This window comes from Oryza sativa, chromosome 3 (genome assembly GCF_034140825.1).
Source record: "Oryza sativa Japonica Group chromosome 3, ASM3414082v1".
Lineage (NCBI taxonomy): Eukaryota > Viridiplantae > Streptophyta > Magnoliopsida > Poales > Poaceae > Oryza > Oryza sativa.
In genome coordinates this window covers 3,106,538-3,133,580 of record NC_089037.1, presented here as the reverse complement: position 1 = coordinate 3,133,580, position 27,043 = coordinate 3,106,538, and the positions used below count along the sequence as shown (strand labels likewise).

At 45.3% G+C, this 27,043-nt stretch overlaps 6 protein-coding genes and 1 pseudogene across 6 annotated transcripts; 2 read left to right on the top strand and 5 right to left on the bottom strand.

Annotated features, from left to right (window-relative positions):
- The first annotated feature begins 557 nt into the window (after positions 1 to 557).
- Positions 558 to 4,056, top strand: LOC4331681 (photosynthetic NDH subunit of subcomplex B 2, chloroplastic). Its single transcript, XM_015776504.3, has 3 exons — positions 558 to 1,101; positions 2,709 to 3,155; positions 3,645 to 4,056. Exons 1-3 carry the CDS (start codon positions 664 to 666, stop codon positions 3,837 to 3,839), a joined length of 1,080 nt encoding a protein of 359 aa, XP_015631990.1. The 5' UTR covers positions 558 to 663; the 3' UTR covers positions 3,840 to 4,056.
- On the top strand, positions 1,471 to 2,484 carry LOC107280462 (uncharacterized). Its single transcript, XM_015776505.3, has one exon. It carries the CDS (start codon positions 1,633 to 1,635, stop codon positions 2,245 to 2,247), a length of 615 nt encoding a protein of 204 aa, XP_015631991.1. The 5' UTR covers positions 1,471 to 1,632; the 3' UTR covers positions 2,248 to 2,484.
- On the bottom strand, positions 3,992 to 8,411 carry LOC4331680 (DEAD-box ATP-dependent RNA helicase 38-like). The gene is made up of 8 exons (NM_001417224.1): positions 8,023 to 8,411; positions 7,617 to 7,910; positions 7,278 to 7,505; positions 6,362 to 6,427; positions 5,458 to 5,859; positions 5,276 to 5,387; positions 4,634 to 4,719; positions 3,992 to 4,557 (listed from the first exon to the last, which is right to left on the bottom strand). Exons 1-8 carry the CDS (start codon positions 8,284 to 8,286, stop codon positions 4,492 to 4,494), a joined length of 1,518 nt encoding a protein of 505 aa, NP_001404153.1. The 5' UTR covers positions 8,287 to 8,411; the 3' UTR covers positions 3,992 to 4,491.
- A 507-nt stretch (positions 8,412 to 8,918) lies between these two features.
- LOC107280367 (GDSL esterase/lipase At2g04570-like) lies at positions 8,919 to 9,983 on the bottom strand (annotated as a pseudogene).
- Positions 9,984 to 12,057: 2,074 nt separating this feature from the next.
- On the bottom strand, positions 12,058 to 13,648 carry LOC9270715 (phosphoserine aminotransferase 1, chloroplastic). Its single transcript, XM_015775637.3, has one exon. It carries the CDS (start codon positions 13,585 to 13,587, stop codon positions 12,307 to 12,309), a length of 1,281 nt encoding a protein of 426 aa, XP_015631123.1. The 5' UTR covers positions 13,588 to 13,648; the 3' UTR covers positions 12,058 to 12,306.
- Positions 13,649 to 14,614: 966 nt separating this feature from the next.
- On the bottom strand, positions 14,615 to 20,482 carry LOC4331677 (protein RRP6-like 2). The gene is made up of 14 exons (XM_015775636.3): positions 19,675 to 20,482; positions 18,912 to 19,067; positions 17,963 to 18,121; positions 17,776 to 17,859; positions 17,545 to 17,624; positions 17,395 to 17,445; positions 17,178 to 17,277; positions 16,816 to 16,898; positions 16,633 to 16,678; positions 16,252 to 16,339; positions 15,986 to 16,155; positions 15,734 to 15,847; positions 15,560 to 15,667; positions 14,615 to 15,177 (listed from the first exon to the last, which is right to left on the bottom strand). The coding sequence occupies exons 1-14, from the start codon at positions 20,020 to 20,022 to the stop codon at positions 14,962 to 14,964; spliced, it is 1,803 nt and encodes a 600-aa protein (XP_015631122.1). The 5' UTR covers positions 20,023 to 20,482; the 3' UTR covers positions 14,615 to 14,961.
- A 1,769-nt stretch (positions 20,483 to 22,251) lies between these two features.
- Positions 22,252 to 26,415, bottom strand: LOC4331676 (uncharacterized). Its single transcript, XM_015773701.3, has 10 exons — positions 26,218 to 26,415; positions 25,427 to 25,661; positions 25,231 to 25,338; positions 24,986 to 25,155; positions 24,424 to 24,557; positions 24,137 to 24,308; positions 23,452 to 24,004; positions 23,216 to 23,328; positions 22,870 to 23,113; positions 22,252 to 22,730 (listed from the first exon to the last, which is right to left on the bottom strand). The coding sequence occupies exons 1-10, from the start codon at positions 26,322 to 26,324 to the stop codon at positions 22,512 to 22,514; spliced, it is 2,055 nt and encodes a 684-aa protein (XP_015629187.1). The 5' UTR covers positions 26,325 to 26,415; the 3' UTR covers positions 22,252 to 22,511.
- Between the last annotated feature and the right edge of the window lie 628 nt (positions 26,416 to 27,043).

Below are 27,043 nucleotides of genomic sequence, written 5' to 3'. Positions count from 1 at the left end.
AGTTGTAAATCGACCACAAAAACAATTGAAATTTGTTGGTCAATCACGAAGTGATCCGTAGTTCAATTGGTTAGATTCATTACGGTGTAACTAGTTTACTTGAACTCATTCACTAGTTCACCTAAACACATTCAAGTAATCAAGTTCTAGATTTAATACGAATGCTCGTATTTACATTTACAATTAGACTAATCGAGATAGTAAACTTTGTTTTATGAAAATGAAATCGCTGGCTAAACCCTGCAGTACTGCGGGGAAGTATCAGGTGTAGTCATCTAATTCAGTGCAACTATGCAACTCTCATCTTACACCGTTGGATCGAGAAATGGACGTCCGAGAGTTAAAATTTAACTCGCAGATTCACTCATGAGTTAAAATTTACTGGGAGTTAAATTTTTTAACTCATGGTGACGTGAATGAATCTCGGACGTCCATTTATAGGAGTTGCATAGTTGGATACTTCCCCGCAGCACTGCAGACTGCAGGTACGCGTGCGCACCACCCCTCCAATATCTCCTGTGCAAAAAAAGCGCCAAAAAACGCGCGGGAGCAACGCAAACAAGCAGACAATGAGAAAAAAAACTATCTATCCTGAAGCCTCGCGGATATGAGGCTGCAGTGAAAGCCCAAGCCCCCGCCTCTCCACTCCACTCCAACCCACCCATGGCCACCTCCTCGCTGCTCCCCCTCCACCTCCCCACGAGGCCGTCCGCCGTCAAGGCCTCCGCCGCCGCGACGGCGGCGGCGGCCCCGACGCCGCAGTCGCTGGAGGAGTCGTTCGGACGGAAGGGCCTCCGGTTCGCCGCCGACCCGGCCACCGGCGCGCCCACCGCCGAGCTCAGCGTGCGGAACGGCAGCTCGCTGCAGCTCCGGCTCGCCGACGGGCTGGTCACCTCGTACCGGCCCAAGGTGTACTGGAAGGACGACGGGTGCAGGGAGGTGCTCCACACCGTCGCCGGCGCCGGCGCCGGCGGCGAGGTCAAGGGCGGCGTCGGGCTCGCGCTCAGCGAGGTGTCCTCCTCCGGCGCCGCCGAGTCGCTCCTCGTCGGCTCCGAGTGGTCCGTCGTGGACGCCGACTCCGACTCCTACGATGCAGTGCAGGTACACTTCCCATTCTAAAATCGTTTCATAATGATTTTTGAACGAATTTTACGGACTCTACAATAAAAAAAAATTCAAAACATGAACGTGCAAGATCATATTCGATTGATATTTGAGGAATGAGAAGGAAACGACTGCATTCGAGTCTTGAATATTCAATTTCCTATGTTGCTGGTTCACATCGCGATTCCCAAATGTTTGCAAATGCGAATTTCTTTGTGAACGAATTTTGGGAAATTTACAAAATTCAAAACAAGAACACGCAAGAATGAATGTACATGCAAAACCAATTTAGCTTAGGTCCTGTTTGACATAACTCAAGTTTGTAAGTTAAACTTTATAGTAGTTAAAATTTTATATTTTATCTAAAATATAAACAATATAATTCATCATTGCTTCACCTTTCCAACCCTGGCCTCGTTTGCCCGCGACATCAACTGCACCGCCTCCTCTCAGCTGGTTAATGATAATTGGGTACTGGATCTTCACCCTGTGCTCTCTCGCCAAGCCCAAACTGAGCTGGATTCGCTCATGACGATTCTAGCTTCTCAGCAACTACAGCATACTGAACAAGACGTAAGAAGCTGTACACTAAGCCCGGTTGGATTAACAACAGCAGCATACTACAGGCTTATAACATATCATGGCATTCTATGGCGCCCAGCTCCTTTCATATGGATCAAAGCAATACCGAACACATGTAAAATTTTTCTTTGGCTGGCCTTTCGAGGAAGACTGAACACAAATGACAATAGGGTACAGAAATGCTGGGCATCTGATCCACATTGTGCTGTCTGCCCTACCATTGAGACAGCAGACCATATCATATTGCGCTGCCGACTAGCTTCTAAGGTTTGGAAGAAACTCAACATCTATGAACAGGCAACTCAAAGCACAGACGTTCTCCACTTCGTTGATCAGGTCCTGACAATTACGCCCTCACATCTCAAATCTGGATGGCCAATATGCTTTGGCGCCTGCACACACAACTTATGGAAAGCACGCAACCATAGAACATTCCAGCAGCGAGATCTTACCACGGCAAATGTGACACATCAAATCAGAGAATGTCTACAATTATGGGAAAATCACATTAAGCCACAATGTCGACCTCCAATATGCAGATGGATAGACTTACTAGCGTAGCTAGCTTTTCTAGTTCTTCCATGCTTTCTCCTGTTTTCTGTATTTCTTCTTCTTCTTCTTCTTCTTCTTCTTCTTCTTTTCTCCTTCTTATTTTCTCTTCTTCCTCCCTCTTTATCCGGTTCTTTTGTACCTCTTTATATATCACCTTGACTACCATTAATACAATGGTTATAAGGTAGAGTCTCTCTACCTTTTTCAGTCAAAAAAAATAATATTATATCAACATAAACATATATTGGTTAATGGATTTGTGGAGCTAGAAATATCCAGCTCTAAGAAATCTTAATCCAAAGCTGTGCCAAACATGGTGCGATTACATGTAGGTAAAAAAAAAAATCTATGTACCTTAATATGTTACATGTTGGCATTGCAAATGTTTGCAAACCTGAAGAATCTTGTTTGCGTTCCGAGGCAAACAAATCCACTTCAAATCTGGGGTAAAATTTGTCTAAGATTTGCAGGTTGAGCTGGGGTGCACCAAGGGGAGCGGGACGCTGGAGGTGACGTACGTGGTGACGCTGTACCCGCTGAGCATGGCGACGGCGGTGATGGTGAAGAACAACGGCAAGAAGCCGGTGTCGCTGACGAGCGCGATGCTGAGCCACATCAAGTTCGACAAGCGGCGGGGCACGGCGGTGGAGGGGCTCCGGGGATGCCCCTACTGCTCCCACCCGCCGCCGGCCGCCGGCTTCGCGCTCCTCACCCCGGCGGAGGCCATGAAGCGGGAGGACGGCGGATGGTTCGGCGGCGGCGGCGGCGAGGAGCCCCGGCAGGGGGTGTGGACCGTGGAGGACAACCTCTACACCATCCTCAAGAAGAAGGTGAGCAGGGTGTACGCGGCCCCGCCGGAGGAGAGGAAGAAGCGCATCTACAGCACGGCGCCCTCCAAATTCACCACCATTGATCAGGTAAACAACCAAAATCACCACCAAGAAATGTTCATATGTTCGTATAATTCTTCTTTCCCAAAATATAACAGACTAGTATTGTATTTGATGTTGAGGGATCTTCTGACGTAAAGTTATCCCTGATGTGGTCACTAGTAGGTAGGCCCGAGAGCGGTGGGGTCCACATACCAGTCACCACGTTCCTCTGACGTAAAGTCAGAGGATCTCAATCCGTATTTGACATAACATATTCCCTCTATTCTTTTTTTGTTCGATGTTGGTTGGTTCAAACGTCAAACATTTGAAGGAGGCATTAGTTGTTAATTTTTGAAATGGAGAGTATCATAAAAAGACAAAGCCTTTTTCCTTTTTGAAGAAAAATCATAGCACCAAGAAATCTTCATGGATCGTCAAGAACTTTGTTTCTTCTGAGAATTGAAAAAAAGATCATCAAAGGCTTGGTTGAAATTGAACTGAATTTGATCTTTGAATTTGTTGATGCGTTTGCAGAATAGCGGGCTGGGGTTCAGGGTGGTGAGGATGGGGTACGAGGACATGTACCTGTGCAGCCCGGGGGAGATGTACAGGAAGTTCGGCAAGGACTACTTCCTGTGCACCGGGACGGCGTCCATGCTGGTGCCGGTGGTCGTCAACCCCGGCGAGGAGTGGAGGGCGGCGCAGGTCATCGAGCACGACAACCTGTAACTTCTTCTCTATTTTTTTTTCATTATTACGACAGTGAAAAAGGCGACCAATTTATACACGAATTGTTCTTTGAAACAAGAAACACGCTGAAAGCGATAGCATGCAGGAAGAGATAGTGGTGCATCTCATGTATCAGCGTGGCCAAGTGTACAGAGAACAGGAAAAAGAACATGGTACATGGAACTAAACAATAAATCAAGTGTACACTTACAGCTGACGCAGAAAGAAACATCGTACATGCAACTAAACAATGGCGCAAGTGTACAAGTACACTGACCCAGAAAGAGGTTTCCAGTTTTTTCACAAGGGCGTAACGTACACCGGTGACCGCATCTCGACGACAAAGCCATAAAAACCAAAACAGGTTCCCAGTTAAGTACACGAAGTAACAGAGTATAATGCAAGTGTAGATCTAGTCCTGGCAACAAGTTCCCACGAAATAGCGAAGGAACACCTTTGCTTCATATAAGCTCATAGCATCAAAATTGTTTGGATGAGTCCCTTTAACAGAATTCACAGCTCTCGACATAATAACCAAGGATGAGCTCAAGAAGCTCGATTGCTTTGCTTTAGAAGCTGTTTCAGCTGGTAAATATCACGCGCCTGTTCGTCACAAGTGAAGAGCGCATCTGATGCCATATTTCCAATGGTGTTACTCAACCAAGCCGGCATCCTTCAGAGCTCTTTCAAAATCTTCCTCGCTTTGCCAATTACGAACCTACAAATGAACAGAACACAATAAGCTAATGCTTAGGAGCACAAGATACTGGCATATGCATCTTGCAGTTACACACCTCAGGAACATTGTGCTGGAAGTAGGTCTCAATCTTTCTCATCACAGTGTTATCTGTTTCGCCGCATAGCAAGTTGAAAACAGCTCCTGCACCAGCAATGACAAAGTTAAGAATATAAGCTACAGAATATGTACTAAAATATAGAAGGGCTGAATTTGAATAGGTGTTTGGTTGGCCTAGCATCACTTGGTCTACAAGCCCTATCAATGTTAAACACATAAACCATGAAATAAGTCCAGAAAAATTTGATTATAAGCACCAGAAGACACATCATTGCCCATCATAGAAAGATGACCTGGTATAATTGACCAAGCCACTTACATTCTATCTTATCCACAGAAAACAGCTGAAAAGCTCAGGCTCAACTTACAGTCTAAGACACATACATTATGTTAAGTATTCGACTAGACATAGGCAAGATTTGTCAGCACCACAAGACAGGTTTGCTCAGCTAAGACCTCTTAGAACTTGGATCCATCAGCCGAAATTGTTGATCAGCAATTCAACATACCTTATAAAGGCCACCTCTGATATTGACTATTTCTCATTATTTATTAATCGAAGACTTACTAAACATTGAATTATAACCACGACATTTTTTTTTCCTTTTTGGACAAAAGAGAACCAAAGAAATAATTTCACCTTTTCGGCCAAAGCGACCAGCTCTGCCAATTCTGTGCAGGTACACTTCATAATCAGGTTCATCTCTTGTGCCAAACTTGATTGGCATGTCATAATTGATGACGAGGTTAACCTTTCAAAGGAAGAATGTTAGAAAAGATTTACACTTGCTCAAGTATAAAGTCAACAAACACAAATAGTACCTGTGCTTGGTCGAAACCTCGAGCAAGAACATCAGTTGATATAAGAACCTTGGTGTACCCATTTTTGAATTCCTGTATTATCTTTTCCCTCTCTGATTGGTCAAGGGATCCTTGAATCGAGGAGCATACATAGTCCTCTAATGTCAAAGCATTGTGGACATCCTTAGTACTTTGCTTTGTTCTAACAAAAATGATAACCTGTCCAACTTTTTGTCCAAACTCAAAAATCTTGTCCTTTATGACTGCTATTTTTGCCCTTTCATCAGGGACTTGAACTTTATATTGCTTGACTTTTTCCAAAGTAAGCTCTTCCTTCTTCACAAATATTTGATTCCCATCCTTAATGACCCTTGTAACAAAATCTTTAACTCTCTCATTGAATGTCGCAGAAAAGAGAAGCACCTGACAGCCATCAGTTCAAATAATAAATAACAACTCCACACATTGGACAATCAACTCCACACATGATCACATGACATGGAAAAGACTAGTTTAAAACTCAAAAGGTATATTTGGGATCATCTGAATGATCTTGCAAAATTGCTGAACAAACCAGATAAAATCATCAATGGCTGCCCTTGGTCAAAAAAAAAAATCATCAATGGCCAAAAAATTTAAAATTAGACCCTCTTTCCACTACTTGCAAGCAAGCAAAGGAGTTCTCCAATTACATCATAAGCATTGGTTGGAGTTCTTGAATAAGCAATTGCATATTTACATGTATACTTGCAGACTATAGGAAAATGCTTCTCCTAAAACATCCTCTTAACACAGAATGGACATATTAACCTCATATCTGATTTCAAACTGTATCCAGATCGCCTTCTATAAGGAGCATTCAAGCTGTTTCATGTGACGGACCTACTCAAGCAAAGGAAGTTAAAAGTGACCAGAAAAATGTTACCTGACAGCCACCAGCGCTTCTTTGTATATCCCTCATAATCCTTTCAGAATCACTCCTGAAGCCATCCTGCGAGAATGCATTCACCATTATAAGGAATTGGACTTTATGAAATTTATAATGTGAAGTTAGATTGCGTGAAAATAAAGCTATTCAACTCATAATACATAAACTCATCGAGTGCATAAGCAGATATGAAGTATGAAACATACGAGCAACATCAATTTTAAACAAATGTTTAGTCATGTGAGGGATTATGTCTTACCAAATGTAAAACATAACCATATGAATGAATCTCTTCTAATCTAGATAATACATATGCAAATACCAAAATATTTTTCTATTAGGAAAGGCTAATATCATTTGATCTACTGAAAAACATGAAGCAATTTTCCGTTCGAATCAGAACCATACTGTAGCAACAATGGACCAATACATTATTATTTTTTTCATTTTTCTTAATAATGAATATAATGCAATGCTGCACAAACCAGTGGCAAATATAGTAGTTGAAAAAAACATTAAGCCTTTTTACATCCCAACCAGACCCGATCTGTAATATCAATGGAAACACCACGTACTGTGTATACAGGCCATAGATAATCTTTGGTATGCCACTTCGAGTAAGAAAATCAATCATCATGAAGCCACCATTATTCTTGTTAAGTCAAAAAAAAAAATCTTACAACAAATCGAGCTTATGGCAGTTTTTGCTTCATTGTTCCCAATTCCTATACAGCTTAGAAATTGCAATAATCAATTATCTCTTTCCATAAGATTAATATCTAACCCAAATGTCCCTAATAACTAAACACGAGGCGTTCTCCTAATAATAACAAAATAAATAATAGAAAACAACATTGGGCAATGGGCATACACAAGTTTTGGATAGAGGAACAGCAATAGAACTCATCCATACCTCGGCAAGCATATGGTCTGCCTCATCAAACACAAGTATCTTGATATCATTTGTCAAGATCTTCTTATGATTAATCCACTTCATAAGTGTCCCAGAAGTGCCGATCACCACCTGGTCAGTAATCTTTGGCATTTTAGCGATCGGCACATAATCTTTCTGAGCCGGTGGGATCGCACATGCACAGGTAATGCCAGTAAACTTCCCCATTCTCATAAGCACCGATTTATTCTGCAAATCACAATAAAACAAACAGAGTACATTACAGTGTGCACATCCATAACAAGAAAAGAAAAAAATCCACATACTAGCACATAATAGAAGTATGTGTGCTCAATCAACCTGCTGGGCAAGCTCCCTGGTGGGGCAGATGCAGATGGCCTGCGTGACCTTCCGGTTAGGGTCGACGCGGCTGAGCATGCCGAGGACGAAGCAGGTGGTCTTCCCGGAGCCGTTGTGCGCCTGCGCGATCAGGTCCTTGTATGGCGGCGTGAGGATCATGGGGAGGGTCACCGCCTGGATCTTACTCGGCCGGCTGAACCCCATCTCGTCGTGGAGCCCCTTGAGCAGCTCCGGCGTCAGCTTCAGATCCTCGAAGGCCGCCGCCGACTCGTACACCGTGCCGCCCGAGGTCACCTGAGCAGGAACACCTCGAAATCAATCGGCCGGTCAACCAAACTACCCTAGAAAGCAGCTCCCGACTCCACCGAGATTGGCCACCCAGCACTAGCGCCGACGCGGAACTTACGGCTTGGATTTGGGACTCATCCGAGTCGTCGAGGAGAGGCGGGCCCTGGTCGTCCCCGCCGCCGCCGCTGCCGCCATGCTCCTCCGGCACGGAGAGAGACAGCGCCTCAATCTGCTTCGCCTGCGCGTCCACCGCCGGCTCGTTCGACGAAGACGAGGAGGCCGCCTCCGCCGCCGCGGCCGCCTTCGCCTTGGCCTCCTCCTCCTCCTCTACGTCGGCCCACGACTTCTTCTCCGGCGTCGGGGGCTTCCCGCCGTCGGCCATCGCCGCCGCCGCCGCCGCAGATCGAGAACAATCGAGAAGGGGGGAGACGGATGCTTAGCCTTACTTACTACTCGCAGTCGGTTCGCGTTTGTTTTTTTTCTTTCTTTCTTTTTTTCGCCCTGACTGCGGTTTATATTGGGGAGCTTAGCTTTTAAGCGGAGGAGCCCGCTGCTTACGATGTACGCACACCGCGTCGCGGTAAGCCCGCGTCTCGTTTAGTGGGCCGGAGCATTATGGCGGAAGATTTGGGCCTAGAGGGTAGGGTACTTTGGGCCTTATCTTTTGATATTGGCATAAGCTTATCTGAGGTCCCTTAACTTGTCAACGAATCTGATTTTCATCCTTCAACCGAAAAACCAGATACAACGGGTCCCTCAACTATTAAAACCGGTGCAGATGAGATCCCTCCGCGGTTTGATGGTGGTTTTGGCTGACGTGGCACCTACATGGCATTTGACGTGGCGCTTATGTGGCAATTCTATCACTGAAAATAATAAAAAACCATGGGCCCACATGTCAGTTAAAAAAAACTGGTGGGCCCCAAGTGGGTCCCACATGTCAGCTCTCTCTCACTCACTCTTCTTATCTCAATCCCCTCCTCTTCCTCCTCCTCTCTCCCCATCTCACCTATCTTCACATCTCTCCCCTTTCCTCTCTCCTCTCACCGGCGGAGATGCGGACAGCGTCGAGGCGCGGCCTCCTCCACTCCCGCCCCCATGGGCCTACCGCCGGCTGCCGCTGCCCTCTCCTCGTCACCTGCCGTGCCTGCCTCCGCCGCCTCCGCATGTTCCCGCCGCCGCCGCCGCTTCCCCCTTGCCTCGGCCTCCGGTGGCCGTTCTCCAGCACCGTCTTCCGCCCCCGCGCCCTCCTCAGGAACGGTCGCCGCGCTCGCCTCCGCCGGCGACTGAGCAGGACGGGTCCGGGCACCGAAGCGATGCAGTTGTAGTGGGACTGTGGGAGCACCCCGCCGACCTCATCCTACCGGGGGCGAACATGTCGAAGCAGATGGCACAGGTGAGCCGCCGCCGGTTGACCCGCGTGGGCACGGTGCTGTTGCCTACGTTCTCCACCCCGTACGCCGCCGGCGGCCACCGGCCTGTACACGTCGCCGTACACGATCATCTCGCCGTCGCCGAGCTCGTCGTTGAGCCTCGCGATCATGTCCTGGAGGCCGACGTTGAAGCGCTCGACGACGGTGTTTTTCTCGTCGGTACACGCGCCGCCGCTCCCCGTGGCGCGCTCCAGCGGGAGGCAGCCCATGGGCGGGAGGCCGTTAAGGTCGACCTTGCGGGCACCGAGCGCGTGCAGCTCGCGGACGAACGAGTACGACTCGGCGATGCGCCGATGCCGAGGAGGTAGTCGCCGTACGCCGCCGCCGTGGAGTACTCCGCCGCTTGGGCGCGCGCCATGGCGTAGTAGTTCTCGAGGAAGTCGTTGGTGCCCATGCTGACGATGTAGAGCGCCTCCGACAGCGTTGCCGCCGCCGCCGCGTCGTCGTCCCCCCGGAAGCTTTGAAGCCTCGCCGCGTACTCCTTGAAGTAGTCCAGCTCCTTCCACATCGGCAGCACCGATGCACGACGCGACCTCACAAAATTACTCCATGGATGTCATGTGTGATGTCACCTAAGAACACCATGAAAATGTAGCTAAGCTAGCTATCGTTTTGCTCTAATGGAAGGCTAACAAAAAGATCAGAGGTGGCATTGTCGTAGCCGGCGCCGGCGGAGGCGAAGCATGCGCCAGCGGCAAGGCTGCTCATGTTGACGGCCGGGTCGAGGGACGGGACGAGCGGCGGCAGCCCGAACGCCTCGAAGTGAAGTCGACGGCAAGGGTCCAGATGAGAAGAGTGTGAGAGAGAGAGAGAGAGCACTGACTTGTGGGGGCCCACTTTTTTTAACTGACATGTGGGCCCATAGTTTTTATTATTTTTCGGGGATAGAATTGCCATGTAAGCGCCACGTCAATGCCACGTGGGACGAATACCGAGTCAAATTAGCCACATAGGCGCCACGTCAGCTAAAACCGCCATCAAAACCGCTGAGGGACCTCATCTGCACCGGTTTTGATAGTTGAGGGACCTGTCGTATCTGGTTTTCCGGTTGAAGGACGAAAATTGGATTCGTTAACAAGTTAAGGGACCTCAGGTGAACTTATTCCTTTGATATTTGGGCCTACGATTCAATGTGCCATTCATTTTGGGCCGAATTAAAAATTTTCTATCACGACTGGATTAATTGATTTCTGAAGATTCAGAAATCAGCATGAACAGCTAGCTAGCAGGTGCTCTTCTTACTTCTGCGGTCCTAGGCATTATATATAGTATTACGAATCTAAACAATTTTATAAATCTGAACATTGTCTAATTATTTTATGAATCTGAACATTGTCTAATTGAATACTAGATTACTATATTTCGATAGTAAGTATTTCTTAGACCTTTTGCTTCTTATTATTGGAGTATAACCTTCTCTTGTTAAAAGGACCCAATACAGATTAATCCTATCCTAATATCCATCTAAATACTACATACTTCTGACAGTGATACTAAGCAAGCAGAGCATTTGCTTTCTGATGGCAGCTATTCCAGGGGTAATTGGTGACTCACAAAATTCCTGAACTTATTCTGGCTCAAAACACGTAAAAGAATTAACAAAAGATCCAAAATTATATTAGAAATTCAGAAAGGTGCCACAGAAATATCCACTCGGCCGAATAGATTAGCAATACCAAACGAAGAGTCCAAACGGGGGATTAATCATCGATGACGTCATATGATTACCAAGTGGTACTAGTATACCCCAGTGATCCTCTCACTTGAAAACGCCGAAGATTCAGAAAGGCAACCAATGCATTTGGGATTCCTCACGTCTCTATAAAGAAAGATGCATCAACCGATCAACATGGGACTGGAACTAAACAGCTTACAGCTTTATTGTAGAAACACAACTAGAAAACATAATCAAATGAACAAGGATGACAAACTAGTACAGTACAAGTTTGACATATCGAGGTATTCAAAAAGGATTGTTGCTGCTCTGCTTAAGTATTGACAGAACAAAGTCAAATACACTTTCTTTGTGATTTGATCGTAGTCACCTTTGGTACTCCTGGCTTTAAGGCAGATTTACCAAACGTGCGGTTTGAAATTTCGAAGTTAAATGACATTTTTGTTTAGAATTTGTTGGCTTGCAACAAGAAGCTGTCGCACTCATCTCTGAGTGAGTCCAGTCCACTCCAGACTGAGACACAGCAACAAGTAAAAATACTCTTCGCCACCAAACTCAAGAACTTGCTCACCAACCTCCAGACCATGAATACTAACAACAACCTGGATATTGCATCCCAATCTGAAGAATTTTCTGCTGGAAGAATCTTACATAAACCGAATGAATGATTGTCGATAAGTCTCTATAAGGAAATGATAAAACATCAGAACCAACCAAACTTGTTTGTTTTGACAGAACTGTAACCGAGCTAAAAATTGTACATTGTTACATAAGCACTGAATCAAGAGACAGCATGAACGACACGGGAATGAGATCAAACAGGAACAGAAGCAGCATCACGAAAGTTACCGGTAATTTAACATTTCACCCCCAATCTAAAGATTTTCTGGTAGAACAATCTTACATGATCCGAATGAACAGTCATCGGCAAATATTTCTCAAAGGAGAAAATGATTACACAAGAAAAACTAAGCAGAAATGATCACACAAGAAGACCAAGCAACCTTGTTATTATGCATCAGCATCAGCATATACTCCTCTCAGATAGCTAAGAATCTACCTTTATTCCCATACTAACATTCAATGGCACAAAATGGGAATGAGATCCCATGAACACATGAAAAGCAGTAGCAGCAGCATCGCGAAATAGTTACTGGTACCGATACAACAGATGGATCGAAAATCTCTTACGCGCAAAGCAGCTCTTGCAAGGAGCCTAATTATGCTATGATGAAGAACAGAGACCATTCCTACTGAAGACAGCATCAAAATACCATAACCACCATGAGTCAAATTAAGGGTTCCTGGCTTGGAAATCCTTCATGAACGCGACGAGCTTCTCCACACCGGCGAGCGGCATGGCGTTGTAGATGGAGGCGCGCACGCCGCCGACCGACCTGTGCCCCTTGAGCTGCACCATTCCCTCCTTGGCCGCCTCGGCGATGAACTGCTTCTCAAAATCCCCACCCTTGGCGAGGGTGAACGGCACATTCATCAGCGATCGCACGGATTTCTCCACGGGGCAGATGTAGTATCCGCCGCTGGCATCAATGGCGTCGTAGAGGATGCCGGCCTTGTGGGCGTTCTTCTTCTCGACCTCGGCGAGGCCGCCCTGCGCGAGCAGGTCCTCGAACACGAGGCCGCAGATGTAGATGGCGAAGCACGGCGGGGTGTTGTACAGGGAGGCGTTGTCCGCGTGCGTCTTGTAGTCGAGCATCACCGGGGTGATGGGCTGCGCGCTGCCGACGAGGTCCTTGCGGACGATGGCGATGGTGACGCCGGAGGGGCCGACGTTCTTCTGCGCGCCGGCGTAGATGAGGCCGAAGCGGGAGACGTCGACGGGCTTGGAGCAGAAGTTGGAGGACATGTCGGCGACGAGGATGCCCGACTTGTTCTTGGGCTCCGGGTAGTCCTTGAACTCGACGCCATGGATGGTCTCGTTGGAGCAGATGTGGAGGAACCTTGCCTCGGGGTTCTGCTCGATGGCGTCGAAGGGCGGGAGGGAGGTGTACTTGCCGTCCTTGCCGGACCAGGCGACGGACGCGGCGGAGAACTTCTTGGCCTCCTTGAACGCCTTGTCGCTCCACGACCCGGAGACGACGAAGTCGGCGGGGTCGGAGGGGGAGGCGCAGAGGTTGAGCGGCGCGGCGGCGAACTGGGAGGTGGCGCCGCCCTGGAGGAAGAGCACCTCGTGGGTGTCGGGCACGGCGAGGAGCGCGCGGAGGTCGGCCTCCGCCTTCTTGATCGCGGCGTCGAACTCCTTCCCGCGGTGGCTCATCTCCATGATGCTCATGCCGGAGCCGCGGTAGTCGACGAGCTCCGCCTGCGCCCTCTGGAGCACGGAGAGCGGCAGCGTGGCCGGGCCCGCGGCGAAGTTGTAGACCCCGCGGTCGGCGGCGGCGGCGGCGGGGGAGGAGGAGGACTGCGCGGGCGTGGCCACGGCCGCGCAGGAGATCCTGGCTGCCCGCGTGGGGAGACGGAGCGGCGAGGCCGCCGCGGAGGCCGGCTTGGGTGCCGCCGGGCGGCGGAGGAGGAGGGAGTTGGGGGTGGTGGCGGCGGCGGCGGCGGCGGCCATGGCGGCGGAATGGAGAGGAGAGGAGGGGAGGAGGGTTTTGGCCTTGGTTTGGGCTTTGTCTAGTGAGAAGAGGGAGGAGATTTATTCATCTATAGGCGTCGGGATCGGAGGAGATTCGGAGGGGGGTTGGTGGGCGGCGTTACGGTGTGCTTTTCCGTAGGGTGGCTGCGTTGGTGGGTGGGGCTATCTCCATGTTGCAGTGGAAGGGGAATGGCAGATTGCAGGCAGCCAAGTTGAGATTGTCAAGTGTGTAGGTTGCAAATCTGGGGCAGATCTCTGATTCGTTTCGGCTAAAATGTGCTGCCGTTTGTTCGATTTTGATGGTCGCAGATCGAAAAGGCTTATCTGACTTACTGTTCTCTGATACTATGCTATGGGTTACTCATACGTAGGCTCATAAATTATGGGGACAAGTTAGAGGATCAATTTCCGGTTCACGCATCGATCATGGCAACTTGCGTGTGATGGTTTGGCACTTTGGGTCGCCAATTCCCCATGGTTGATGCAGAACACAGCTGTAAAATCTGGAGTCTGCGTAGCGATTTGTCGTCAGCAGATGCAACCCGTTGGCGTCATGTGCTGAGGGGAGTAGAACGCCTTGATCGATCAGGCGTTGCCAATGGAAAACAGCTCGTGCTACGTACAGATAGGAGCAAACAAACGGCAGAGCCGATATGCTCCGGCCTGGTTGGCGAGTGCCGTGATTTGACCGGTGACTGCCTTACCTGCAACTTTAACTGACATCACATGTTCCATTGCGCCCCAAGCTCATTCTGGTGGCGCGAACACACGGATCCATTTCACCGCTGCAGTGCAGGCCCAATGTTCCTCTCTGAGTTTGAACATAGACAGTGCAGGCCCTATGTTCATCCCTGAGAGTGAACATAGACAGAAACAGCATCTCTATTCATAAACAGCTAATCCAAACGATGAACTGAAACTAAACCCAGCAAAGAAGGTGTGATGAAGCCAGCGGGACGGAGACATTATGGCAAATAATTCAAGGCATGCTGTCCAAAGAAAAAAATAAAGAAAAGAGACATCGATGCTATGTGTTCATTTCTGTCTTTGTATTCTGATGCTATGCTATAACAGTATTACAGTATACCACTTGTACAACTCCAGTATTCACAATTGCACAGCACATGTTTGTCAGTTGTTACACACAAGCCAATCCACATTGGCATTTCCCATGCTCTGCATCTAATGTCAATGATATGGGCTATTCTCATATTTCTGTTAGTCTAGCCAAAAAAATCTGAGGGAGGCATAGTTTCTCATATTAGGGGGCACGGATAAAAACAGCCCAGTTTCCATTTCTCTACAGCTATTTTCTGCACAGAAGGATGAATTTGAAGGCATACATCAGAGCAATTACTGGTGTGTATCACTTATGTTACCGGAAGGTGGGAAAGATTGACGTCTTCTAGGGTTCTGGAGATCCCTCTCCTTATTGCCAGTAGGAGACTGTGCTGTTCCCGCCATAGTTCGGTTTATTGATTGAAAGCCGTACCCAACTTCAGGGCTATATTGTGGAAGCTGGGGGTAGTAAAAGGCTGGATAGGATTTAGCCTTCTCCATCTTCTCAGACTGCAATTCCGTAAATTATTGATAAGTTGCAATTGCATGATAACAAACATAAGTCTACAATTCCTACATGAAGCTAACTGGGAAATCTAAAAACATTTCCAGGAAAGCATAGCTTAAATCATGAAGGAAAAAGGTAAAATGGTGGCATATGACATAACTATTGCAAAAATTGAAGGTTCTTCAAACATTTTCCTTTCAAAAAACTATTGTAAAGACAAAACATTCAGAACTAAACCAAAAGGATTATTTAAACATTTTACAGTATATGACCAAGAATGTACTATACCAATAACTCATCAACAATTCAAAAGGAAAATGACATGCATGCATTTAAATGAACACTTAAATGTTTTCATTGTTCAGATCAAGCACTCGCTTATACCTTATTTGAAAACCCTCCAAAGAAATCTCTCTGTCCCCCGGATGTTGAATTCCCTACTGCTCCCAAAGCCATAGGTCTCTTCAGTTCTTGAAAAGTAGCCTGTGCCACCTGCAAAATGCAACTACATAAATACAGGGGCGAACAAAAACTACAGACACTGAAATTATCTCTTACCTGCTGATGTATGTTATCGCTCAGTATTTCCTTATCCATTGATCTAATCTGGCCTGATAAGTTCATAGATGTCTTCATCTCAGGTGATGATATAGTCTGAACCCTGTCCGTTAGCTGGATACAACCAAAGGTGCTTAAACGTCAATGCTAATAATTGGCACATAAGAAATCGCATTCTGTGATCCTCTCCCCACCATCCTCAAAAGCAAACAAATAAGATATGAAATACACAGAAGATCAACCTAAACATACCTGCTCCAGACGTTCCTTCTTTAGTTGTTCAGCTCTGCTTTCAAAGGCATAAGAAGATTCAGTTGCATTCCATATGATGCCTACGACTTGGTCCAGATTTTCATCAACAAATGGATATTTTGATTTCACCATTCTTTTTAACTCTGCAGTATCTGTAGGCATCTTCTTTGCTTTTGAATTCAATAGGGGGTGGAAATGAAAGAGTTAGTTAGCCAAACTAATACATCAAGTCCTGTGCCGTAAAAACAAAAATAAATCAGCAGTACCTATCTCAATTAAAGCCTTATTTGGTAACACATAACCAGTGCTCTCATCTACTTCACGAGCTATATAATCTCTCCATTGATGTAGAGCCTGCAAAAAGATATGTGAGATATTTATTACACACATAAATTAAATAACCCGAATTGGTAGAAAAAATATAAGTTGTTATTTGGAAACATGGCATGGACATATGGGCTTTCAGAAACTTTAAGTCAATAAAGTTATGAACATAGCCAAAATGAGAAACTGTCGCCAACAGCCAATAGTAATAGCAACTACAAATACATTTCTAGGAACAATGCCATGTTACACATGTTAGCTCTATTCGAGTTCGAGACAGAATGATCATAATGAAGTAAACAAATAACAAGATGTTCTCTTACATATACAACAGCCAGCTGTTTTGCATCCAGGTCATGTTCTTGCAACCTGTAATAATACACGTGTTAATGGGATTCACGCAAATTATAAATGTGAACAAAATAACTTCGAGGTTAGCAAAAGTGCATTTCTGAATGATAGAATGAAATGAACTAATTGAGAGAACATCATACAGAGCTACAGACCCGTATATGTGGAGATAAGATGTATCTGTCAGCAGTTCCTTTTCATACAACTGTAAACAAATTTCATTACTGCGCTTTTGCACCTGAAATAACCGAAAACTGGTGATCAGAATGTCTATTTTGATACTCTTTGTCAGTACTAATGAAAATCACATATATTCAGGAATCATGACTAACAAACAGATTGTAAATTTATGTGAACAGGATCGCACAATGGTTACTTTGTAAGATCTACATGCAGTTTGTTCTAAAGCGATACTTCATTCAAGGGGAAAAAAAGGATATACCAAAATAATGTTCACTCATACAGACTTAAAAATCAGATCAGAACAAAAGGAAAAACTAGTGAACTAAGGTTTTACCTCTAGAAGAAGATCATTGTCAGATGTCGACTCCTTTTGCAGTCTCAACCTCATCAAGTCATACATATACAACAGATAGTGTGTATCTTCTCTAGCATACCTGTACAGGAGTTATTTGCAAGTGGGTAAAACTGGATGAAATAGTAAAACATGTAGGACAAAAACGAGGCAAGACTAAACCAAAATAAATGAAAGATAGGGTCTATAGGTTAAACACTTTATCATTTCATCAGAAAGTGGCCTTGACCTCCAATCAGCGTTTTGATATCTACAAAAGGGGTATGTTTTGGTCATAAATACTCATTGTAGATAATTAGGTAGGTCACCATGGATACTTGAAAATTGTGTTGGTGTAAATGAGCAGTACTCTTTATTTGCTGTGACTCCACAAAAGTGACGCAATAGGTGCTCTAGGCTGTTTCGCTCCATCTGTAAAACCCTTGAAGCCTGTTTGGAGTTAGAAAGGAAAATCCAAGGTTCAGTTTATAAGACATGAAAATGAGGATTTTGAAGGAGAATGAAGAAAGAGGTAAATTAAAGGTGCAATCAAGAATCACAGTTTTAGTATTTAGTATTATTAGCCTATTAATCAAAATACCTGTCCTGTGTCAAAAAGATTGCAAACATATATGTGGAAATCCCGTTGGAGCCACATAATATCACGATCAGCCCCATGCATTACCTTTTTGCACAAGAAGAAACCAAGTAAACAGAAATTTGAGTTCACAATGATAAACAATTTCCCCTCAATAAAATGATAAACAATTGGAGAACGCAGAAGAAACCTTTCTCTTGGTTGGATCTTTAAAATGTTCTTTCAAGTAGAGACCAATGTATATGCGAAGTTTAAGGGTGTCTACAACAAAATCCTCTGTTCTTGTTGAAATCTGCATCAAGCAGGTCAAACCCTGAAATGACCTATATTGATTGTGCTCCAAGTCAACCTGAAAACAACAGACGAACCGAAATAAAGCTTAAGTTCCTAACACTGCAAGGCCTCAGAAGTTGTTTTATTCCATAACAGATGCCCATAACATGAATGAAATGTAAAAGACCGAGAAGGCAACAGAAAGAAAGTATGGAATATGTTCTTTTTCAAGAATCCAGTAAAGTTATGCAATGCCGTTAGTGCAGAAAGTGAATGGTGTTGTCAGACAAGGCAAAGAAAGGGAAACAATACAGGCAACAGTATGTCATTCAGAATAAAGCATATATCAATTTCATTTGAATCCTAAGTCAAAAGGCTACAATATATTGGACATAAAATGGTTTAATCCTTACAGGGTATCAGCGCTAATTGGGTTAATGACTGGAGCCTTATGATGATAGGTAAAATGAAAACATTTAAGGAGCTAATGGTCTAACAGTTCTAGAAATAGTAGAGTCCTACTGCTCTAACCAAAATAAACTCAGTACACAATATGTGTCAAAATCAATGTACCAGATCATAAAAGGTACTGCCCACCCAATAAAGAAAAGCTACTTCCCAACAACTACAGCTATGTTTCACTACATTTTATAGATAATTACTGACAAGATTTGTTTGCATATTTTAAAATCCAGTATTAGGAACTCATGCCAGGGAAGCATGCTTACAATTTTTTTCAGGGGGATATCTACATAAGACAAAATACTCTAGCAGTTGAAAGTTAATAAATAATACAATGCAAGTGGAAACAAAGTATGATATATATTCATTTGAAAGTTAAATAAAACTTAATTACAAATGCTTACAGCAAATTCATTTACACTCTTCAACTTTTTAGCTAAGTCTGCTAAACCATTCTTATCTTCAACTAGCGTAAATGGGGTATCCTCCAAATCAGCTGGCTTTACAGGTTCACTTTCAGGAACATTTCTGTCAATAAACTGCTCCATTGGCAGTTTTTCCTGCAAGGCGAGAGTATATTACATCAGATCCCATGCATGGATAATTGAATATGCAAAAAAGTCAATCCTTCCACTATTGATTAATAAGGACATAAGAAAACCAACAAATCTTGAATAACTCTATATGATTACGAAAAACAAAATACAGCATTCCTACTAATTCTGTTAACCAATTAGGCCTGAGTCAACATGTAAATGCTTACTTTTTGATAGTTTCAACATAATAATAAAAATAACACATTGATTATCCGAAAAAAAAATTCAAGAAATCTTTGTCTTTCCCCGCTTCTCTCTGCACATGCCATCTTATAGTTTTTCAACAATACCCAAGCATTCTTGTCTTAAGATCATACTCCAAAGTAGATGTAGGCCATCCCCAAAACATTTCTTACCCATACAAGGCTCGATCTTTAGCCAAGAAACATCAATATTTGATTGACAAATAAAAACACCACAAAAAAAAAGGTAAAACAATGTTTGGTCATGTCATGGCTTGAAATTTGATCAAGGGCTTCCTAGCTCCTCATTCTAAACACACCAAGCAACAGAAAAAGGAAAAGACTCAAAAGCAAAAACTAGGTACTAAAAGACGAAATAGAACACTAACCAGAGGGTGGATAGGGCGGCTGCCATCTTCGGTGCGCTCTAGCCAGACATGGTCGAACGGCACGTTGTAGTTGTTCACTCTGATTGCGTACACATCCTGCGGCCGCGGAATGTTGGGATCGTGGAAAGACACCTTCGCCTTCGTCCACGGCTCCGCGGCCGCCGCCGCCGCCGCCTTGTCCTTGGCCATCATCGTCCCCGACCCAGCACCCGAAGCCGAACCACCATTGGGCCGCTTCTTCTTCTTACCGCGCACCACCTGGAATCCGTCCCCCGCCTCCTCCGCCGCGGCCTTGTCCCCGGCCTCCTCCTCCTTCTCCTTCTCCCCTGGGCCTTTGAACTCGTCCATCGAGGCGAACGCGCCCAAGCTGCTCGTCGCCGAGATCTTCCCCCCCTAGAACGAGCTGGCGCCAAGCGCGGGGAGGGAGGCGTCGATGATGCGGACGGGGTGATTTATCTCAGAACCGAAGGCCCCCCGCGGCGCGCTCGAGCTGTTCGTCCTGGCGCGCGCCTTCGAGATCGTGTCCCCTGAGCTCCCGCTACCTCCGGTGACGACGCCTCGCGACGCCAGTGGCGAGGAGCCGACGGACGACGGAGCCCGCACGCCGCGGCGGAGGCGGAGGCGGAGGGCGCGCGGCGGGGGTGCGGCTAGGGTTTTGGGCGAGGAGGGGAATTGGGGGGATCCAAATGGCGGGCGGTTTCTACTCCGGGGAGGAAGAGAACGCGGCGCGGCGCGGCGAGGCGCGCCTCTGGTTTTATAGACGCGGCCGCCTCCGCCTCGCGCTCGGCGTGTGGGTGGAATGGTGGATGAGGGGATTAGTGGATGGATGTGGCCTTTTCCTTCGCCAAGTTCATGGATTGTTCATGCGCAACTCAACTTTTTTCCCCAATCCATCTATGCATCCATCTCATCCATCATATACTATGAGAGTTCGTTTGGATTGGGACAGCTCGACGGGTAAATATCTCCAACAAGTTAGGCGTGTGTGGGGGCAATTTTAGCATATCTGATGCAAAGCAAACGTTTTCTCGATGTGCGTTGTCCGAATCTGAACATGACTACATGCAATGGTCGTTAAGTTGGTTAATTGGATGGATAGACTGGGAAAAAAAATCTGTAAATTGAAGTAGTACTTTTTTTTTAACTGTTGTTTGCGCTACCAAACAAAAGGGTTAACCAAGTTGGCACGGTGTGTGTTCAGCCAAACGACTCGATACCGCTGATAATGCCATCATGATTCATCTGAGGACTCATCTAGCTGTCAAGTTCTTAATGGCAGATAGCAAACGTTTTTGCTGGTTTTTTCCTTGTCTTCCTTGACATGGTAAGATCGTTTCATCGTTTCGACAAGGTTTGGTTGAATCGATTGCAAAACAAAAACCGGACGCCATTTTGTCTGAACTCTGAAGACGACAAACATGAAGATTTTGGTTGCTACATACAGTACACATTTGTCAAGCTGTTCTAGTGATGAACTATGGAATAATTAAACCCAAAGAATGAAGAGAATTGCTAAGTCAGTCCTTGAAGAAAACGTCGGCACCTCGCCCTGCAACAATGGCCGCGCTTTAACACGTTGAACGAACAGCAAAAGCACAGCGCCACGGCATGGCGGCAAAAGCCGGCAACACGGCGACGGCAAAGCCCCACGTCTTCATCTCACGTCAAACGGCTGGTATCCACGGCGGCGCTCTCAATGGCCGGCGCATTCCCGGCGTCGTCTGTCTGGGTCAAGACTCGCTACGAAACAAGCGCCCGGGAATGTAAGGAGCTCGGCGGATGGAGCGGCGGTCGGCTTCGGAAAGGCGCGGAGGCTCCTAGCACTGTGTCCCAATTGCAATGCTAGTGTTGAGCTGTTAATCTGACTGGAATATCGTACGCACAAAATCTTTTCGTGTATCCACCGTGCACATTAACTAAAAACTATCACTAAAAATTTCTAAGATATTTTATACAACTAGTATTACATCTATGTGTAAATCTTATCTTCAAACTCACTCTATATATAAAAAAACAAAAATTAATACATTTATACTCTTGAAATAGTTATTTTTTTATTTATTTTGTTACAGCTAAAATACAATGAAATGAATTGTAGTTACGACTTTATATATAAGTGTAATACTATCGTACACCTTTTTTATATATTTTTTAAAAAATATATTAGTTAGTGTGTATGATATATACGCGAAGATTTTTTTTAAAAAAAATAGTTGGTGTGCATAATGTGTGCACCAAAAGGTTTGTTATATCAAATATGTTCCCTAATCGACGGGGCTAATAATAGCACTCGAAAACCACATTTATCCATGTTTCAATATTTTAGTTTTTTCAATTTGCCTCTGAATTTCAGATATAAGCATGATCACCCATTCACTCTCATGTTGTTCTGGAGATAACAGATTACAGATGGCCTAATCGCGTGCTGGGAAGTTGACAATTCAGATGGTGATTTTGGTTCGGAAGTTTCAGAGTGAAAGTTCGGAACAAACACAGAAACTTTATCTATTTCATTAGTAGCAGTATTTCCGCTGCCAATACGTTCTTCTAAATCCATATGTCACTGACAAAAACTCGGCACCACAATATTGAATATTGAATATATGACGTATTCCTTTATTTATCAACACACATTGACAGTTATTTAACCGTTAGTACATCCAACAAAGTGTTCCGTGTTAAGTGCTCTGCCATTTTTCTTTTCTGGTATACACCAGCTGACAGGTGATAAAGATGATGGCAGTATGGCACATCTCTGAGCAAAAAACATACATGAACACTTAAGCTTATAGCTGAACAATACCGAGGATTTTTCTGCCGGCATTTCGTCGAACACTTCACAGACCACCCCCGTCAACCGCCCGAACTGGGACGGCAGGTATGCTCTCCCACCACTCCCTCCACCGCCGGCTTCCCTGCGGGTTCGACATGGCTCTCGCGATCCTCGTGTTCGACATGAAGCCGCCGGCCATCACCCCGATCAGGACGTATTTGAACGGGATCACGGCCAGCGCCAGCGCCAACCCTGTCAGCATCCATATCACCGTTTCTGTATGCTGCAAACTCAGAAAATTATCCAGAGTTCCACACCATGATGATGAAGGAACGCGTTAACATGACATGGAAATGAATCGCAACGGTGGAACGATTCGGTGATCGGAGAACGTGTGTGATGAACTCTGATGATATTGATACCTTTGGTGACCTCGCTAACGCGATCGACGATACTCGGAGGATCACGACATTTGCTGTCTTGATGTACTCGTGCACTCTTTTCAGGCTTTGCTGTGCTTCCACTAGGCTTTCCATCGTCGTCTTGTCCGATGAAGTGTCGATGATCACCTCTGAGCATAGTGCACCGATTTTTCTTTGTCTAGCCCAAACCATGAATCCTGCTGCCAGTATCAAGGATGCCGCTAACGCAAAACCGACCCACTCTCTGCATCATGTTGAAAAAAAAAGGGACCTTGCATCTCATGTTCCCTGATCGTTTCCAAGAGTAAAATGTATGTTGAAATTAAATGCGGTGTATAAATCTAACCTGTATATGGTTAACACCATCATGGCAAGGACACTGATAGTCACAAGTGGTTTCTCCCATGAGATTATCTTTTGGATCACTGGAAACAATTTGCTCATGGGGCTTACTAACCCCTGCATAAAAAACAGTTAGAACTTAGAACCGTTGAATGGAAGTTTGATTAAATCAATCCGGCTTAAATAAAAATGATTTGAGCAGATAAAATACCAAAGAGAATATAAAAGAAATGTACATACCACCAGTACAAGAAGGCTATCAGTGATACCTTCCTCCTTCATTCCTTCGATAGCAACGTTAGCGACGGTGACTTCCCGAGCCTCGTCTCTTACTTGACCGATAGTGTTTTCAAGTGATGCCAAGGGCTGTTCATGGCTATTTGAGTCCTTGTCATGCTCTTTTGCTATCTCCGCACTTAAAGCTACCCGATGCGACTTGCTCAAACCCTTGAACACATGGGATGCACTGAGCGGAGTTATCGTTGACGTCTCTTTCAGATTATTTGCTAGTTGTTCAAGCACAAAATCACCTTTAGGAAGCTCATCGTAAAGCGAGAATACTAGGAAGCTAGAAGGAGGCGGTGGCGACATCCTTAGCATCTCTCTTGCAGCATGAAGCCTTATCACCCCCAATATGATTCTCGAATGCACCTCCCATTTGTGAATGGGGGAGTCTATGCTGTACATTGATATGAATCGGTGAAGGAATATTACTTCCCTTATCAGGGTAAGCCACATATTGCGCCTTGTTGAGCTGGTCATCTCAGGAAACTCCAAAACCAAAGGTTCTGGTCTGCATAGATGAATGGTTACTGTCGATATTCTTTGCAAAAGGGGCAAAGTGATAATTTTAATAACAAAAAGAATTGATCCGTGTAGGTTGTCCATATGAACACAAAAATAAGAAATGCAAGAGGGAACTCACAGTTCAAATTCGATGCCTTTGTCAAACAATGGTGCACCAAAAGGACCAGTTGAAGTAGTTTTAACTTGTTTTCCTATTTCACTGCCTGTAAGTTCGACTTTGAAAGCAGGTTCGTATGAAATTTTCCCAGAAGCCTCAAAATACAATGCCTTGTTTGTCAGAGTCAGCCTGCCTGTATAGTATACAACCAATGTAGCATTCATAAGAAAATGTTACCAAAGCATCAACGTAAAATGCTAAGACCTGAAGAAACCAGAAATAATATAACTCTTGATCAGATTGATGACCTGGCCAACTAGTGGTTCCAATGTGCCGCACCACCCTTTGTGTTCCTGCTGTTCCCTCGATGTGCAAGATGAATTCATCTTCAGCAAGTTCAGTTCCGGTTGGAGTTGACACCTTCTGCAAGAATTCGGAAGACCTAAAAAAAAGTCAATTTCACATGGCATCCATCAGGATGTGGTGGACTGGTGGTCAGTGTTCTATATTTTGTATCATTTTCTCATGCTTTATCAGTATAATTTGCAGTTCTACCAGTTTGTTAAAAAAAAAGAAGAAGAACGACATCTAGCAGGGAGGTATGAAAGTGTTGACTTTTGGCATTCCATTTGACTATTTGTCTTATTCAAAAATATTATATCAGTATCGTTTATTTTGTTATGATTTGTTTTATCATTAAAAACTTTTAAGGTTGACTTAAATTTTTTTGCATATTTGCACTACTGTTTTGAATAAGACGAATAGTCAAATATCACATCAAAAGTCAATGGAGTTATCCATTAAAAAACAGAGGAAATGCAATGTTGCTTATGTTTGCAAAAAAGATCTAACTGTGAAGTGGTTGCATACTTGTCCATTTCTTTCAGGAATTTGTCGTAAGCAGGATAATGAAGCCTATTAGCGGTTGTAGCAGTCAGGGCTTCAAAGGTGAATCGAGCATTGATAACATCGCACGCCAAAGGAAATACAGATCCAAACCACACATATGCATCTTCTCCAACTGTTGGTTCTTCATTCACCTGAAACATCATTACCGATGAATAGCTTGAAGAAATTTTACGGAAAGGAATTTAATCAGCTATGTGTTAACATACGAGAAGAGGCATGATATCTGAATAGAACAGTGAGGTCTCATCGCCCATGACAGCTTCATTTGCTCCGAGCGGCTCCTTCTTATCCTCTCTTTCTTTAGCTATGCTCTCCTGTAATGTCACCATATTGGTCAGTTTAGATCAGATTTCAGAAGAACACAAACACACAATTTCACACAAATATAAAAAAATCACAAACCATGGTAACTTGTTGATCTGAAGGAGTGGGTGTCTCCCAAGCCAGCATCATATCAAATGTGAACCGACTAAGCGATCCATCATGGATCTTGTCTCCTAGATCAACAGATGTAACAACTTGCAGCGCCTGAAGGATACAGAACTCGACAAGTCTTCTTGAATAGTTATCCACCGCAGCAGTCTTCAAACCGAGCTCAAAGTCTGCAACTAATTCATCAACACTTCTGTCCAATGTCCTGTAATTAAGCCATGACCCCGTATTAGTTACTCTTGCCATTTCTAGTCCTGAGTCCTGACTCCCGACGAGCTATAAGGATTACGTATGAATCATGCACCGAATAGAATAATTGCTATAATATATTACTAATGGTATCAGGACATGGTTACAGTGACATGGTTAGAAATTATAGTATTCAGATTGTTTTGGACATATGGATCAGAGAACTAGAGACGTTTAGCAAATACAGGGTATAGTTACTAATGAATAACTGACGCGCTAGAGGTTTAATTTGGAAGCAGTTTGTGCGGTCAAATAAAATGCCCAAACATGTAATCCGGCTTCATTTCAAGTAGTGAAGCTTCATACCAATATGTTCTGTTCGTACAAGATCAAAGCACATGAGTCTGCTACAAGGAAAACACTGCCAGTTTCTTTCGAATTGATAGCAACAGTTTCTACACACACAACAACAACAACAACAACAACAACAACAACAACACAGTTTCTACACGATGGAGAAATCAACCATCAACAGGGTTTGATTAGGATTTAGGATTAGAGAAAGTACGCACAGGGAGCATTGGCGGAGCACGTGGTTGGCGATGGAGGAGAGGTGCTTCCGGCCGCCCACTCCCGGCGCCGGCGAAGGCTCGCCGCCGCCGCCCGCCGCCGCATCCATGGCCGCGGGTCGGGTTGTTTGGTTGGTTGGGGTTTTGGGGTGTGCGCGACACTGCGCGGCGCAGCGTGGACAAGAGTGGACGGGGCGTGTCAGCGAACGGAGTCTAGTAGAGTGGTACTAGTAGTATGGGAGAGTGAACTCGCTGGTTGGTGCGTTGGTGTGCGTGCATGAGGCGCATGCAGCTCGCCACCTCGGCCCGCGTCGCGCGGGAACGCGTCACCTGCTCTCGCCGTCCACGTCCCCAACGCCACTCTTCTAGAGCTTCTCGTCGGCTCGGCTCGGCTCGGCTGGAACCATAGGACCGGACCGGAGCAGCGGTTGGATCGGAACCAAAGCTTTCGTCGGTCTGATCCAGTTAAAAGACCGTCTACGCAAGTGAACCGGTAAAAACCGGCTAGACACATAGATTTTGAGAAAACCGCTTAAGACCGATAAAAAAATCGGCACCGAACCGCTGGACAGGTGCATGTGAGTCTGTAGCAGCTCAGAATATAGTTATTGAGATCGGACCAGTCGTTGAACCGGCGGCCCTCGGTTCGATAGTTAATTGGTTTGACCGTTTGGACCGTTGGTTCATTCATTGAGGTCCTCGCCGGTTCAACGACCCGTCTGACCTCAATAACCTGGAACTGCAAGTCTACTGTACAGTTTCACTCGGCCAGTGGGCCGGGCCCGGCCCAATGGAGAACGGGAGATGGCTTGACAAGGCGGTGTTTCAC